This window comes from Marmota flaviventris, chromosome 9, assembly GCF_047511675.1.
Source record: "Marmota flaviventris isolate mMarFla1 chromosome 9, mMarFla1.hap1, whole genome shotgun sequence".
In the NCBI taxonomy this organism is placed as follows: domain Eukaryota; kingdom Metazoa; phylum Chordata; class Mammalia; order Rodentia; family Sciuridae; genus Marmota; species Marmota flaviventris.
Window position 1 is genome coordinate 11,075,537 of NC_092506.1, and position 16,557 is coordinate 11,092,093.

At 56.2% G+C, this 16,557-nt stretch overlaps 2 protein-coding genes across 2 annotated transcripts in view; one reads left to right on the forward strand and one right to left on the reverse strand.

Annotated features, from left to right (window-relative positions):
• Positions 1-5: 5 nt before the first annotated feature.
• Tmem258 (transmembrane protein 258) lies at positions 6-2,864 on the forward strand. The gene is made up of 4 exons (XM_027944495.2): positions 6-88; positions 1,447-1,556; positions 2,104-2,240; positions 2,760-2,864. The coding sequence occupies exons 1-3, from the start codon at positions 86-88 to the stop codon at positions 2,228-2,230; spliced, it is 240 nt and encodes a 79-aa protein (XP_027800296.1). The 5' UTR covers positions 6-85; the 3' UTR covers positions 2,231-2,240; positions 2,760-2,864.
• Positions 2,865-3,456: 592 nt separating this feature from the next.
• Positions 3,457-16,557, reverse strand: part of Myrf (myelin regulatory factor) — a 28,150-nt gene continuing 15,049 nt past the window's right edge. Inside the window, exons 8-26 of the mRNA XM_027944749.2 lie at positions 16,224-16,419; positions 15,033-15,109; positions 14,743-14,853; positions 14,117-14,207; positions 13,543-13,743; positions 13,228-13,339; positions 12,396-12,505; positions 11,630-11,790; positions 11,480-11,552; positions 11,144-11,232; positions 10,779-10,847; positions 10,049-10,137; positions 9,771-9,968; positions 9,273-9,524; positions 8,100-8,187; positions 7,816-7,890; positions 7,399-7,504; positions 6,071-6,145; positions 3,457-5,881 (exon numbers count right to left, since the gene is read on the reverse strand). Coding sequence (XP_027800550.2) covers positions 5,801-5,881; positions 6,071-6,145; positions 7,399-7,504; positions 7,816-7,890; positions 8,100-8,187; positions 9,273-9,524; positions 9,771-9,968; positions 10,049-10,137; positions 10,779-10,847; positions 11,144-11,232; positions 11,480-11,552; positions 11,630-11,790; positions 12,396-12,505; positions 13,228-13,339; positions 13,543-13,743; positions 14,117-14,207; positions 14,743-14,853; positions 15,033-15,109; positions 16,224-16,419 — 2,254 coding nt within the window. The 3' untranslated portion in view covers positions 3,457-5,800. The remainder of the gene's footprint in view (positions 5,882-6,070; positions 6,146-7,398; positions 7,505-7,815; positions 7,891-8,099; positions 8,188-9,272; positions 9,525-9,770; positions 9,969-10,048; positions 10,138-10,778; positions 10,848-11,143; positions 11,233-11,479; positions 11,553-11,629; positions 11,791-12,395; positions 12,506-13,227; positions 13,340-13,542; positions 13,744-14,116; positions 14,208-14,742; positions 14,854-15,032; positions 15,110-16,223; positions 16,420-16,557) is intronic.

The window sequence follows — 16,557 nt, forward strand, 5'->3', positions numbered from 1 at the left end:
CGCCTCTTCCGGCCGAGCCGGGCGCCTGCGCCTGCCGACGTGTTCTTCCGGTGGCAGAGCGGCGGATTACCGTGTGCCGGGCAAAATGGTGAGAGGGTCGGGGGGGAGTTCCCTACGGGGCTGTGAGACGGCTGGGCGCCCGACCACACTCGGTTCTCTCGCGGAGACCCGGAGGGTGGGACGTCCCGGAGCCCCTGGCCTGAGCTGGGGCGGGGAAAGGAAGCCTCGCCGTGGACTCCTTAGCGAGGTGGAGCTCTCACTGGGCTTTGGACCTCGCTGTTTGGAAGGGCGAGGGGCGTGGAGTGCATTTGGACTAGCGTGGAGCTTGTGGCTGTTATCTCTGTCTGGAAAGTTCTTCCGCCTGCCAAACTCATACTCATCCTACAATACCCTAAGCAAACGTAATTTCTTGGCGAAACACTTGGGACTCTCTCGGGCTCTTGGCCTCTGTCCCCTGGGAACGCCCACAGCCTATATACAGACCTCTTGCCACTTTTCGTGGACCTCTTTGTTATCTGCCACGCCTCTTAGTGACCACCATCTGACGTGCATCTAGCTCTGGGATGATGTCTATTCATCTTTGTATTCCTAGTGCCAAACACAAGGCCTTCAATTGGAGGCTCAATAAATGGCAGCGATTGTCTTTCTCACTTTGGGGGGGGGGGTATAGCAGAGGGGGACATAATTGTTTTACTGAATTGAATTCCAGTGTCTCTTAGAACAATGGGATCATTTTACTTCTCTAGAGTTGTTGTGTTCTGGATTTTAGAAGCATTGGCTGGTGGGGGACAATGGAAGTTAACATTTGTACTTTTACAGCCCTCTTTCACAGGCATTATCTCATAATGGACCCCGCAACCTTTGGAAGGAACTGAGCAACCCCTTATGCCAGGCATTAAACTGGATGCTTCAACATTCAGATCTTAAATTATACATCAACATGTGAAATAATTATTATAACCACGCAGACTCAGACTATTTAGGTGCTGGTAGGTCCAGAGATTCCATGATAGTGTTGTGAGAATAGTGCTGAATTAGAAGTTGAAATCTGGGTCCAAGTCTAAGTCCTGACTTACCATGGGGCTCTGTAGCTTGAAGTCAGTAGACAGGTTTTTCCCAGGTAGTCTACATACATCTCATTCCATTTTCATAGTGGTCATTGGGTAAGGACTGTTGATCTGTTCCTAATCTCCTTTTGCCTCTTGCCCTCTGACTCCTAGCTGCTCTTCATGACTCATACTGAAAAGAGAACATGCCACCTGTTTTAAGATGTAGTCATAATTGTATTTCCCATAACGAATCACTTGATACTGGCTCTGAAGGATTTCCACATTTCCAAAGTTGGAATGGGCCTCTAGGAGTCACAGCAGCACAAGGCTGTTTCATCATCTCCCCAGGGAGAAATTATGGGATTCTTTAATAACTCTGATCTCATGTCTACCCTAGGAGCTCGAGGCCATGAGCAGATACACCAGCCCAGTAAATCCAGCTGTCTTCCCCCATCTGACTGTGGTGCTTCTGGCTATTGGCATGTTCTTCACTGCCTGGTTCTTCGTGTATCCTTTGACCAAACATCCATTGGGCCAGAATAGGTGGTGTGAGAAACTGAGGGAGAAAACATCCTGGGTAACTGTATCTGCTAGTTTTGTGTATAGGGGTTGGAAATGGACAAAGGTTCGTGATGCCCAAGGGCAGATTGTGGCCTTATATTCCAAATCCTGGTGAGCTGGGGTTCTTCAGATTTCTAGGTCAGTGAGCTGAGGATCTGGCTGGAGTGGATGCTGGAGATAGGGGAGCTGAGGCTGGAAAAGTAGTGTAAGGAGGGGTGTGCTCGGGTGGCAGTAGGGGTGAGGGTTAGCCACAGCTCCACAACTCAGGAGCTGTGTGACTGCGACACGTAACCTAACCCCTGTAGGTATCATTTCCTCATGGGTAATGGAAGGGTGGTATGGAGTAACAGAGTCCAAGTCATCTCTTGGGCTCCTTTTCCTAGCTGCACCACGCCAGAAAGCCCTTAGCCCATACCTTTCTGCCCAGAGTGATGCTAGGCAATTCGCTGCACCCCACAGCCCATCACCGCTTCTCCTTAATAGCCCTGCCCAGTTACGAGGTTACCTCCACCAAGTACACTCGGGATATCTACAAAGAGCTCCTCATCTCCTTGGTGGCCTCACTCTTTATGGGCTATGGAGTCCTCTTCCTCCTTCTCTGGGTCGGCATCTACGTGTGAGCTCCCAAGGGTAAGAGCTGTGACAAGGTGGGACACTCACGTCTCTGAGGCACAACCTGGAAAAGCTTCCTACAGCCACATCAGTGGGTCCTCAGGCTCTTGCTGCAAGACCCTGTGGTTCATGGAGACAGATGTGCTAGGATGGATAGGGACCTGGGCACACATGCCTCTTTCTCTGCTACTCATGGGAATTTGAGCCCAGTGTGACCTACTTTGATCTGAGTTCTCCACGATACCCTAGGCCTTGATTTGTCTTTGGGTTTTATTAGATAGAGGCATGCAAAGTCTTCCTACGGTTTTACATTTGCATTACTTTATTATATTACTATAATGACTTGGAGAGGATCTAAGACTTAAAACTTCTGCAGATAACCCACCAAACAAGTTGCTGAGAATTGGCTCTGGTGTCCCATCCTCCAAGAGGTATAGTGCTTATCAGATCTTGATTAGGGCCATATGATGGGATTTTAGGGACAGGAGGTGGGAAGAAGTGTCATTGTCTGGTTTTGACTGCCCTTTCCTCTTTCAGGTACCCGCCAGGTGGCTTCACTAAATCCCTGCTTTTGTAAATTAATTTTTTTACTGTTGCTAGAAGTGTCCCACCTACTGCTCAAATAAAGGCAGATGTGTGACAGTCCTGTCTTGTGCCCATTCTGTAGCGGTAGGGGTGGTGCTGGGGCCTGCATGATGTCCCCAATCCTACCCTTTCCCAGCTCTCATCTGCCTTTCACATGGTTCCTGCTGTTGGGAACCTGCTTTCTACCCATGGGGGTGAAGGCTGTGTGGCAGGGGTGAATTGTCATTGAAATTAAGGCTTACTTGTGGATAGGAAGGGTCCAGGCCTACCTTCTTCTGTCATTTCTAATACAAGCCAGTTGATTCTGCCCTCTGCCCTAGGCCAATCCCTTCCTCTAAACATAGCCCCCCTTCTCTGGGCTGGAATGCTTTTGCCAGGCTCTGCTTGTTCCCGGAGACTTCCCTAACTGGCCAGAAAGACAGTAGCTGGAGATACTGCCAGGGGAGAGGCCACTGAGTCATATCTCAGCCCTAGGGCAAAGCCAATGATGAGTACAAAACATTCATCTGGCCATCAGGCGTGGAGGCCCAAAGATTCCAGGCTTCTCAGGAAGAACTTTGAGTTCAACTGGTCTTAAACCCCCACGAAAACCTTTCCTACCACAACGACCCCAAGAAGAGACAGGAGGCAAGCTCAGATACAAAGCAGTATTTATACATTTATTTATATATGTATATTTGGAAGAAAGGACAGTTTGGAGGACAAGAAGCAAGCAGGCCTAGGGTGGCTTCCCTCTGCCTACCTCAGTCAGTGGGTATATGATAAATATAAGTCAGAGCCCAGGGATAAGACTCGGAGTTAACTGGGGAGGGGACGCTCTATGCACATGCAGACTGCTAAGGGGCAATAGTGTGGGCAGGGGTTCTGCACTGGGAGGCCATATGTACAGCTTGAAGCTAGAGGGGAATAGCCCAGTGGCTACAGGAACAAATACCAGAGAGGAGAGAGGAAGGGAGAGATGGCCTGCTGGAGCCTGGGGAGGGCCAGCCAGCCTCTGGCAGGTGGCCCACTCACCTTCCTTGGAGCCCTTTTATACCTTGGGCTTAAGGTAGCTTTGGTCCAAGGTTGACCCCCTCAAGCAGCTTGGAGCCCAAGCCCCCACCCTGGCACTGAGGACTCCTTCCAGGCATGGAAACAGGGCCAGCTGCCAGTGGGACTGGGGGCTATGCTATGTCCATATAGACTCCAGGGGGCAGTGGAGGGTCACTTTCCAGTTAAGGACTGGTGCTGCAGTCCAAGAACGATCCCCCCCACCCCAAGAAGCCCCAGAATCCTATTACCAAGGAGTGGGCTTGGCAGTTTTAAGGCACTGTAAGGAGGTGTCCCCTGTGGGAAGAAGAACCCAGTAGAACTAAGCAGGGCTTGACCCCTGGCATGGCATGGGGAGTCATATAGCTCCTATGTTGGAATCAGGGAGTAGAGCCAAACTGGGGAGGGAGTTGGAGGCAAGGTGTCCTGCAATCCCTGAGTCCCCTAGTGCTTCCCTACCCCGTGGATAAGTGCTTTAGATCCATGGCGGAAGGGGGTCTGCAGTTAATTGGCTTCTAGAACTCAGTTCCCCAACAGAAAAGCCTCCTGTTCAGAGCTGAGAGGTAGGATAGGGGTAAGGCCTGGTTTCCAAAGAAGTGATGGGATTGCACAGGGCAAGGACGGCAGTTCCCTTTCCTGTTTCTGGACAATGGTAGACATGGCCAAATGACTGCCACATTCCTTTCATGAGCCTGCATGTGGCCCCAGAATGCTGCAGACACCATGAAGAGAAGTTAACATCTTCCTTAACCCAAACCCACTGTATCACTCCTGGGAGAGGAAGCCAGAGATGGGGTTTGCTGAGCATGGATACCTCCATCTTGACCAAGCACAGCAAGGGCGCCTTTAATATGGGGAGAGAAAGCTACCCACAAACTGGGGAGAAGCCAAAATTTGGTGGTTGGAAGTGGGGTGGGTGTCTCTGAGCCTCCTGGGAAGGATCAGAATCAGGACCCTTCTTTCTTTGCAAGTGTCACTCCAGGGCTCTGGCCCACTCTGAACTTTCTAGCTCCGTCCTTCCAATCCTTCCTGGCCTGGCTTAAGTGCATTTAGTAATTATTTCATTAATAACAGCCAAAGTTATTTGCATCTGCCCACCAGCCCAATGCTTGCAGGGATTCCTGCTCCTCTGCTGGGGGTGGGGGGCGAGGGGAAGGATGGAGTCGCTGACACCACGGTGTAAGTTCCCGGGATCACAGGGTGTGGGGGTTCACAGGGAACCTCCCCTTCCAGATACTCCAGGTTTATCTGGCCTGCTGGCCCCCAGTGGTTTAGACTGTGGAGGGCTGAGGGTGACTTCCTCAGGCACTCAGTAGATTTAAGGCACAAAATCAAGTCTCTCCAGCCCATCCAGGGCTGGCCTCAGCTGCCCGGGAAGTTCTCGGGAGCCAAGCTCTCCCAGGAAGAAATACCTCCTGGGCTACACTTAAAGCTTAGAAGTCCAAGTCCAGTGTAACAGTCATACCCCAAAAAGTCCACTACAAAGCCATCCCCCAGGGAGCAGCATCAAGGGGGAGATCCGTCTGTCCTATTGACTCCTGGGGTCCAGTCAGATCTTGAAGGGCTGGATCCAAGCCCCTGGCAGCTGTCTCCAAGAGCAGCAACTCCCTGTCTCAAAAGGGAGGGGCAGGGGAGAGTGGGCTCTGGGCAAGGCAGGGCCCCTGAAGCCAGCCTCTATATCTGAACCACATCTGGACAAATGTGGATCCTGCCACCAGGAGGTGGTAGGCAGGAACGCCCAGGAAGTCTTGTCCCCGGCTCCCTCCATGCCACCTGAGGGTGACCAGTAGGAACAGCAGATCCAGTGCGAAGACTTCCAGTTTCCCCAGGCTCAGGGAGGCCAGTGAATTGGCAGAGAGCTGGGAGGCAGCAGGCTCCAATGGTGGAACACCATTCGTTGCACCCAGTGTGGAAGGGGTCTAAGGACCCCAAATCCCTGGTGTGGCACTGCCCCAGGAGGCAGCTCAGTCACACAGGCGGTAGAAGTGGAAGTAGTAGTCTGTGGCTGGCTGGATAAGGACCTCCGAGCTGCAGTTGGCCTGACCCTGGGCAGAAAGGCAATGGGAATAGGTGAGATGACCTTGGGGTGCAGGGCAGGCAGCACTCTCCCTGCCAACATGCTTGACACTGTGCCCAAGTCCTACCACATGCTCTGCAAAGCTCCCGTACTCCCTAAGCCCCACGCTTCATAGAGGTGTCTGGACCTCAAGGGGCAGGCGAGTGCCCATGCTCACCAGCAGTGCCACCCGGAAATGGTAGGTGAATTCACGGAAGGACAGTATGGTTATGGGCCACTGGTGAGAGGTGCCCTGGAGAAAAAGGAGAGGGATCAGGGGATGCCATCCCAACTGGCATCTCTGCACTGTAGCCATGGCAGCCCCAGGATCTGGGCCAAGTTCTATGAAGGAGAAAAGTGGAGAGCTTCAAAGAGGTATGGGAGGGAACAGTCCTGCCTTGGGGAACAGTCGCTGCTACCCTCCACAGACTGCGCCAGGTGTCTCCCTGACCCCTGCTCCCCTACTGTGCTCACTGTGTCCTCCTGGCCATCATGCAGGGCTGCTGCTATCTCAGCTCACAGATGAGGAAACTGGGTCACTTGCCTACAAGTGGCACAGTGTTGCAGAGCTGGGGTTCAAGTCCACGTCTGTCTGGCTGACTCTCCTAAGGTGGCATGTGATCAGCCACACGCAGCTTGCCCATCTCCCACCTGAGGCTTTGGCCTGGTCTCTGTGGTGTAGGTTGGGACCTAAGCCCATGTCTAAAGAGTGTCTACCTAGGTGTTCTCTTTGAGGTGTTCTTGCCTCTCTGGGGCCTTCATCCACCCCTTCCTCTACTCAGGGTCCTTTCTGCATGTCCTTTCTCTCACTAGATTACATTCTTGGAAGTGGAAGCCCATCTCCTCCCCTCACTCTCACAGCTGGGGGCACAGGGCCTGAGACATAGGAGGCCCAAACAAGTATTTGCTGAGTAAACACATGAGTAGGCAAGAACTCTCCTAAATCTCTTCCCATGGCCTTGGGTCAAGGATAAAGTTCCACCAGCTACAGGTTATGTAGAGCTGAGCAGGTTGTACCGGAGTCCTCAGAGCTGGAAGGTGACAGGGCCCAGCCATTCAGTTCCCAGACCAGGAAGTAGCCCTGCACCTGGAACAGTGGGCTCTTCTAACACTGCAGGTCTGCCTGCCACTGCCCCACACTGCTCCTTCCCGCCTCTGCAGGCTCTACTCTGCCTCCCCAGAGACCCTCAGCCCTCCCTGCCATGGGCTCCCGGGACATTAGTGATGGCTCCTGTCTCCATCATTGCATTCATCCCAGGTTAGTCCTTGTGGAACTGTTTTTGTCCCCAGGACTATTGCCACCACAGGAATGGAGCTGCTCAGCAGGGAGTGGATTGAACAAAGACCTGCATGCATGTCCCCCTTCCTGGGGCAGAGGCCCAGGCCCTGAGGTGTCCCTATGTAGACACCTGCACTTTGACTCCAGCTTCTTCTCCTCAAGTGTTTGGGGTCCACTGTCCAGAGAACAGGGTACAGCTGGCCCACAGCTTCCCAGCTGCCACCTACCTGGGTGTCCTGATGGGTAGGGAGAATCTGCGGGAGTGACCCCTCCTCACACGGCTTTTCCTTTGTCGTCAGGCTGCACAGCACCACCGACACAGGGGAAGAGGAGCTGGGGAAAGACCCAGTTAGCAGGGAATGGGGTTCCTGAGTCCCCAACTCCAGCACCCTGCCAATCAGCCCTCCAGCCCAGAACACGCACTGAACCTCGTGGCCTGGAAACCACACAGCCTTAGTGCTGGTACAGACCTTTCCCACCCACCAGCCGCTGAACCACAAAGCCTCCCTCCACCACGTTTCCTAGGACTACCACCTGGAAAATGTTATGGATGCTGGAGCTGGCCTTGGCTTTGGCCACTCTGAGGTTCTACTGGTTTCCTCTGGCTCCCCTCCCATCCCTCTGCTCCCTTCTCCAGTACTCACTTCATCTGCAGGGTCAGGCTGAGGTGGAGTGGGGTACTGCTACTGACAGGAATGTGGTAGGTGAAGTTTCCAGGCCTGAAGGGGCAAAGATGGCACCTCAGCCCATGACCATCCTGCCAAAGCCTCTGCCCTCAAACCCCAGACTACCCCAGAACCCTTCAGAGCCTGGAAAGGGGCTTCCCTGTCTTGTAGGGAGGTTCCTCCCTGAGGGCACAAGAGCTGAGCATCTATACTGCCTGGGGTCACCTAAGGGCCCCCTGGAGTGAAGGGAGGAGACCACCCACCTGCAGGCACCCTGTGGAGCGCAGTACTGGGAGGTGATGGACATCGAGTTCTCCAGCACCTGGATGGAGGTCAGGGAGGGCACTGGGTCTGCAAGGAGAGGGGCTGCTGGGGCAGGGAGGAAGGTGAGGCGGGATACAAAGCAATCAGGTCTTTCCTTCCCCAACAGTCACCACACCTCAGTCCTTTCCAGACCCCACAATGGCCAGGATTATACCACACCTCTTTCCCAGCAGCCCTGGGACCAGTTAGTTCCCAGAGTTCTGAAATCTGCCTTCTCCAAAGAACCAGAACACCCAGAATCAGGGATGGGTCTTGTTCCTGGCATGTTCCTGGCCAGCTGTGTGCAGAAGCCTGTTCACACATCGCTTCCCACTCTGTTCGGTGGCGTCCACTGGGAGCCTGACATCAACCACGGAGGGCGCACTACAGGCGAATCAGGCTTCCCCTACTCCTGCCCCTGTCCCCTGCCCCAGAGAAATCTACCAACATGCCACCACTTGTGGCCCTCCACAGCAAACCCACAGACTGGCTAGCCATGAGAGGGTTGGAACTAAAGTGTGACAGAAAGGTGGGCAGCCAAGGCCCTCTTATTCATCTTGTTCACACCTGGGCTCATTGCTGCCTGACCCTTCCACCCAACAAGAGGGAAGATGGGGCCACTGGCCTCTGGACATTTGCTGGACCCCGTTCATTTTCAGTTCTTTGAGGCACAACCCAAGGACCCAGAATGCCGTGTGGAGCCAAAGAAACTGTTTGAAAACCTCTGCAATAAAAAATTCTCTGGCTTTGTTAAAAATTAAGGCTTGAGTTTGGAGGAAAGTTGGGTAGACTCCACACAGCACCTTTCTCATCTTTGCATGGTGACAAAGTAGCCAGACTTAAGTTTGGCCAACCAGGAAGCGAATTCTAGGTGGAGCCACTGATCACTGTATGACCCTGGGCAAGTCCTTTTACCTAAGTCTCTATTTCCTCACCTAGACAGTGGGGACAGTTTCTCTCTTGCAGGAGTGTTGTGAGTACTTAAGGCTCCTGACCTGATCCCTGACACTTAGCACATGCTCAGAAAATGCTGTTGATGATAATTCTGCACCCGTGCATCATGTGACAGGGCTGAAATGGGCCCTGGCCAGTAAGCCTTGCCAGGCCGGGCTGGGAAGTGTCAGGGGTGAGACAAGTACCTGGCTGGCTGTGAGTGGGCTGAGCAGGGCCCAGGCTGGTCTGGGGGGCTCCTCTGCGGGCCCGGCCATGGAGTCCAAGACTGGGGCTGTTCTTGGCCTTACTCTGCCCCCCAGGGAAGGGAACTGCAGGGCTGGCCACAGGTTCCATGCCCTTGGAATGTTTGGGGTGGCCAATGCCATTGGCTGAAATACTCCAAGACTTGGCTCTGATGTTGGTGACTGGCAGCTGGGCCATCTGGCTGGGGTCTGTGGATAGAACCAAGGATAGGCTGAGAGGAGGGGAGCTGGCTATCTCCTGTCCAGCTGTCTCTAGGGCCTCGAGGGAACCCCATGTGTCTCTTGGTATCCTTAGGGGAACTCCCCAGTCTTTTCTTCAACCCTCATTCTGGGTGACCTGAGACCCTCCCACCTATTAGTCTTTGGGGCCTTTCTCTGGATTCAGGGAAGCTGGACACCCCCACAACCCCCCCACCACCCCTGGGTTAGCTGTACCTGAGTGGTTAATGCTGGGACTGGGGCTAGGTCTGGGGGTGGGACTATGGCCAGGGTTAAAACTGGAGTCAAGACTAGGGTCCGAGGCAGGGCTGGAGGCGGGTGAAGAGCAGCAGACGACAGGGCAGGGGTGGCTGGAGCACAGGTCCAACGTGCGGATAGCTGGATCTGGGGCCGAGCTGATCAGGCTGGTCGTAACTGAGGAAGACGGCGGTGGTGTGAGCTGGAGGAGGGCAGCAGAGCCCCACCCAGAACACAGCCACCTGCCTGATACGCACCCAGCAGCAAAGAGGGCTGTGTGCCTGGCAACCCAGTGGTCACAGGGGACTGTCGGAGCTGAGTGGTTCCAAAACTCTGGCTGGACCTGCTGGGGAAGGGTGGGCTGAGCTCAGAGCGGCTGGAGGAGACTGGGAGTCCCCGAGAAGCAGGAAGGCTGGGAGGAGGCGGAGAGGGAAGTTGGAAAGGAGGCAGGAAAGGGGCAACAGGAGCCAGAGGAGGGAGGGCACTTGGTCAGACACGTACCATGGGCACATGGCCTCACTCCCCCCAGGGTGCTGGGGCCGGAGCAAGGCCAGGAGACAGGAAGTAGACACGGCAAAAGAGCTAGGGGGCAACACAGAGATCAAGAGGGAGACAGGTGCAGGGGAGGAGAGAAAGAAAAGACACAGTCAGAGGTAGACCCGGGGCTGAGGGTGACAGAGGGCAGACAGAGTCCAATGTCCTGCCCTGGCCCTCCTGCATCCCCTGTTCCAACCAGGGCCCCTCAGCTGGCCGACCTGGGGGAGCACTGAATTGGCCAGAGAGAAACCTTGGTGTCAGCAGGGACAGGGATCTGTTGCCCACCATCCAGGGAGACCCTCCCTTCCGCCCCAGCTACCCCTAGCAGGCTCAGAGCCTAAGATTGAACCCCTTTAGAGACAGCTTCCATGGATCCTCTGACCCTGGGCTGTCCGCCAAAGCCCCACCTGGCATGGGGACTTAACAGCAGCCTGACCTCCAGGGACATACCCATCAGTATCCACCAGGTCTTCCTCGGTGCGCAGGCTCAGCACATACAGTGTGGACATGGACACCACGCTGGGAGCCACGGAAAAGGGTCACCGTTAGAGCTGGAGGCACATTAGCACCCTCTCTTTATGGTATTACCTATGATTCTTGGCCCCAGGGACCGGGCTCCCAAGTGATGCCCAAATGGATCTCCCTAACCCTGGAAAGAGGAGACAGAGGAAGCAGCCCACCTGCCCGCAAAGCCTCAGCCACTAGATCTTCCAAGCCACATCTCCCTCTCCTCTCCTTGGGCCTGGGCTAGTGGTCAGCTGACCCCACTGAGCAGCTCTCAGTCAGCCACCCCCACAGCCTGGGCAACAAGTCACCTGAAGGCCATGACCACCACCAGGGCAATGATAGTTCCCTGCAGGAAGCGCTGGCTGATGCAGGCCTGGTCTGGCACCACTGATGACGACTGAGAACCAGGAGGAAAAGGGGAAGCAGCAGAAGAGGGCAGACTTAGGAAGCCTGCAGCCTTACCCTATCCAGGGGTCACCCTTTCCCCCAGGGGCAGAGGGAGCAGAAGAAGAAACGGATTGGGAGGCTAAGAATTGGGGCGGGGGAGAACCAGGAGTCAGGCTGCAGAGGGGAAGCCGGAAAGGGAGGCCACGGGATGGAAAAGTCCCCGCCCGACCTCTCTGCCACCCAGCACCCACCCTCACCTTGCTGGCCACCTTGGGGGGCCTCTTCTTGTGAGGAACGCTGCCTGCCCGGCTAAACTGGCTCCCTGTGTGGCTGCAGTAAGAGGGCCACGGTCAAAGGTGCCTCTTGGAAGGGGGCCTTGCCCTCCCTGCCCCATGCCATGCCCCCACCTGAAGGCCCCCGAGCTGCCAGTGGACTTGAGGCTGTCGAGGCGCCGCAGTTTGGCCAGCTTGTGGCTCCAGCGCTCCAGCTCGTCGATGCGCGTCTCCAGGTTGTCCGTCAGCTTGCAGAGCTCCTTCACGGCCCCCACGTTCTCCATGAAGATGCGCTCCTGCCAGGGCCAAGGGCCAACCTTGAGGGCACAGTCAGCCCCGGGGCCCAGGCTGCAGACCACTGAGGAGCAGAGCAGAGCCCCACTCTGCACTGCCACCTGGAAGCCCCTGAAGCCTCCTACCTGGTGTGGGCCTCCCTTCCCCTGTGCTGGCTCCACACTGCATCCCTGCTGCACCTTGCCTGAACGGCCCTCCTTGCTGTCGGAATCAGAGCTCTAGCCTTCAGAGGCACCCCACAGCTTGGGTCTGCCCCTGATGACCAGGTATCTCAGACTTGGGCACTTTCCTACTCAGATGAGCCTCCTCAGTGCCCAGCCTCATGTCACGTTAAGTTAGAAATGTCACATAATAATGAACACATTCAGGCCTCGATAGCCGTGACAGTGGCTCACAACCCATGTTTAACAAGGGAGGAGATGGCTCTCAGCAAGGTTCTCCTGTCCCAGACCTCATGGCCTCTCCTAGCCAAGTCCACCTGGAGAGCTGGCACCCTTCCCTGTGAGGTAGGATGGGGCTCTGGAGGCAGCATGAGACTGGGCTGTCTGCCCTCTGCCCCCAGTTGGCCTGCCCCTCTCCAGAGCCCTTCAGGTCCCACCTTACTGACCTTGTTCACCACCAGGAAGTTCTCTATGGTTTTCCCGTTGGCAAAGACCACATCTCCCGTGTCCTTCACAGCCTCGGGCAGGATCTCCTTCACCTCCTGAGCGATGACACCTGGGGAGAGACAAGCCAAGAGGATGGGCTGACTGCCTGCAACTCTTCAACTTAGAGGGGGGTGGGAGTGATTTTGGTTTTGTTTGGATACTGAGGATTGAACCAGGGGTGCTTTACCACAGTGCTACACCCCCAGTCCTTTTTATTTTTTGAGACAGGGATCTAATTAAGTTGATGAGGTTGGCCTGGAACTTGCAATCCTACTGCCTCATCTCCTGAGCCGCAGGGATTACAGGCATGGGTCACAACGCCTGGCAAAAGGTGGATTTTGGAAAGAGGGACCAGAGATTTGGGTTCCAAGGAGCCCTGGGCAGTGTCTGCCTCCTACAAAGGTTCACAGGGTCGCAGCTCCAGGGCTCAAGACGTGGCGTTCCAGAGGTGGGGTGGTTCCTGGAAGTAAGGACCTCAGGGGAAGGGGCAGGATTCCAAGAGGATGAAGGCAGGAATTTATGAGGGGGGGGGCCTGGGCCGAGATTTTCGGACTTTGTTAAGGGGTGAAGTTCCAGAACGCCAGGTGGCGCGATTTTCCAGGGATTAAGGGGAGGGGCTTCTAAGGACAAGCTTCCTGGGGCGGAGTTCCAGGGGTCAAGGAAGGATTTCTGAAAGCAGAATTTCCAGGGAAGAGGGACAGAGAGTCGGAGCCGAAGGCAGGGGCCGGGGCTGCTGAAGGCTGAGGGGTGATCCCAAAACCCAGTCTGTGTGTGGGGGGGCGGGGTCCCTACCCGTCTCTGGCGTGGTGGCCTCGATGCCCGCGCTGGCCGCGAACTCGGGCTTGTATCTGTAGTGCACCAGCCGCATGCGCGAGATCCTCTTCAGCTGCTCGGTGGTGTCCACCTGCCAGGGGACCCCGGGCTAAGACTGAACCCTCGGCCCCTGCGACTGGCCAGAGCAGGCCCGGGAGCTAAGAAGGACTGAGCATGCAGTGTGGAGAAGCGACCCCGCTACCCGGCTCACAGATGGAGACCCAGGGACAGCCCCGCCCTTCCACCTGGCCCAGCTTCCTCCCTGGAAGCCCCGCCCCAAGGCCCCGCCCCCACCTCCTGCACGTGCTCCTTGGCCCGCAAGTCCGAGGGGTGCATGAGAGAGCCCATGACCTTGACGTTGCCATGCACAACCAGAGCCTCGTCAGGCCTGTCGGTGTTGATGCCCACACGACCATGGTGGAAGACAGTATCGGGCACCTGCGCCCGCTGCCACAGCACATCACTGTCGCTCTCAAACTGACCTGGGTTGGAGGCCTAGGGCAAGTTGGGGCTGAATCAGTCCTGGAGGATGGGGGACCTGCCTGACCATGGGAAAGGGGAAACACCACAGCAACCTCTCCTAGTCCAGCCAGGGCTCTCATCCCACCATGCCCAACTGTCCTGCTCAGTGTGACAACTTTTAGTCATATGTGGTATGCCAGAGGCTACCAGGTTACCAGGCTCCATGCTTTACTATGAAGGAAATAACTTGCTGGGAAAGGGTGAGCGTTGTGCCCGGGGAACACAGCCAATACCCAGCAAAATCCACACACCATTCCTAACTCCTCAGTACCGGGCATCTCTTCCTGGTGCCCTTTCTTCCAGCTCTGGGGAGGACTCTTTACCCCTGAAGGGAGGTGGCCCTTACCCTCACGATGATGCGCTCTGAGATCTGGGCAGCCAGCGTGTAGTTCTGGTTCTGTGCATGAGCCTGAAGGGCCACCACCAGCATGAAGTACCTGGGACACACAGGAGGCTCAGAGGTGCTTAGGTTCCTGCCCATCTGTCCCTGGCCACCCCTTCTGGGCCTTGTGTGCAGTGTACATAGCTCCCAGGTCTCAACCCACCCTCAAAAAGTGGCATTAAAGGGGCTGGGGCTGGGGCTGGGGCTGGGGCTCAGCGGTAGAGCACTCGCTTAGCACCTGTGAGGCCCTGGGTTCAATCCTCAGCACCACATATAAATAAATAAAGTAAACATATTGTATCCAACTACAACTAAAAAAGTAAATTAACAAAAAGTGGCATTAACAGTACATTACAAAGGAACCTGAGCCTCCACTAGGGGGCAGAAGTCCCCAGGACCCACAGTGGGGAAGCAGAGGCTTCTGCCCCTCTGATGATCTTAACTCAGTGAAGGGCTCTGAACCTCAAGCCCCTAATCTATGAGATGGCCAGTCTGTGACCTCGGCCACTGGCAGGCCCCATGGGTGGTGTCTTCCTGACCCTGCTGCTCAGAGCAGAGCAGCTCCTGGGGCAGGGGCCCAACCTGCTCACCTCTGGTCAGGGTTGGGCTTGCCTTTCTTGCGCATGTTGTTGGCAGTGGTCTCACTGAAGTGCAGCCGTCCCACAGTCACCTTTGTGACCTGCTCAGGAGGCAGATTGACCCTGCAGAAGAGGGGCAGGGTGCTCAGGGGGGAGGGAGGGAGGCTGTCAAGAACCAGGCCACAGAGGGATACACAGGCCAGGAGCATTCGGGAGGTGGACACTCTACCTGGCCCCCTCAGTTCCCAAGCCAGCTCCAGGGGAGGCCCTTCCAGCACCCGCCACCCCTACCAGACACTCACGTGACAGGGTTGAAGGGCCGCTTGCTTCGGTCTGACTGAGACTGTTCAATGTTGATAGACTGGTTCAGGGCCTCCAACTGGGTAGGATAGAGAGCAGCAGAGGCTCAGAGTGGGTCTCCCCACCTGCTCCTGCCCTCCTTCATCCTCTCAGCCTGGGCCTGGCCCAGCAAGAACCGGGGGGGTGAGGGAACGGAGCAGAGCTCGACCCTCAGCCTCCCTACCCCACAAACTCAGGGGCCGTCTATGCAGCAGCACCTGACACACCACACCACCCCACAGCAAGTGCGCATGTAGCCACCATGCTCCACCATGCCCCACTGCTGCATGATGGAGCACACATGGTCACCGTGCATCCTCCCCTTACGCTCACAGCCCGTCCCACACACCCACACCTACATGCTCCCCACCTCCACCCCTCCATGAACACTGGCTGAGCCACTCATGACACTGAGGCAGACAGAGCTGGGGGACCTCCCAGGGACCTCTCTGGCTCCAGATCAACCACAGAATGGCTGTCCCATAGGGCCCCTAAGGGCAGGCTTCCTGAGCATGAACCAGTGTGGAGTCTGCCAGGAGGAGGAGGATGGGTTGGGAGCCGCCTAGGGGAAGGCAGGGGCTGGGAGGGAGGGAGAGAGGGAAGGGCTGGCTCCGAGGAGCTGGTGGGCTCACTGGGAAGCTGTGGCTGTGCTGGGAGAACACTGGGGTTTTGGAAGAGTGGGGCATGCCATTACCACCTGTGTCACAAGTCAGGGCCACTCGGGCAAGGAGCAGGGATGACGGGGACAGGGAAGAGGCCAACGGAAGGAGGGGAGGAAGGGGGCCTAGGCGAAAGGGTGCTCCAGGAGAACTGCAGGGCCAGGTGCAAGATGAGGTCAGTGCGACAGGGCCCCCACGTCTATGGCTTGGGTGACCAGGACCCTGGACTCCATTCCCTGAAGGGGAACTCTGGGTGGAAGCAAGGTCGCAGGGACGCAGAGCTGAGGTGGCTACAGAGGGGCCAGGAGGTGGGTCTTGGTTGAGGATGCAGACTTGAGGTCACGGAGTGGAGAAGGATGAAAGAGCATGAGATGGTCACGGGCAGCCCCCGGGAGAAGAGGCGGAGGCCCCGGCTGCGGGGTGGGCTTGGTCACGGAGTTCCTCCACAACGCTCTGGCCCTCCTGCCCGCCCTCCTGGCTGAACCCCAAACCTGCCTTCACTCCATGCAGCTTCAGGTAGAAGCAGTCAAGGGGCTTGAGGCCCTCGGGCGTCTTGACGTACTTGGGCTCCCCCAGCATGCCGATGTACACCGTCACCTGGAAGTGGTTCTTCTTCTGGCACACGAAGGCGTCGTCCCCCACCGAAAAGTTGAAGCCCTTGTCAGCGTCCACACGGTAGGTGAGCATAGGCCTGGGGGACAGGTGAAAGCCAGGCCTGGAATGTCACTCCCTCCCCTACACACCCTGTTCCAAAGCAATTTCCTGTTCTCTACCTCAAGATCCTCAAACCACCAATGGTGCTGTCCCCACTTCCCAGAAAAGAAAACTG

Excerpts from the sequence above, each read along its gene's own strand:
- Tmem258 (XM_027944495.2), top strand. Across the intron at positions 1,557-2,103 it reads TTCACTGCCTGGTTCTTCGT|TTACGAGGTTACCTCCACCA; the intron begins GTATCCTTTGAC and ends AGCCCTGCCCAG.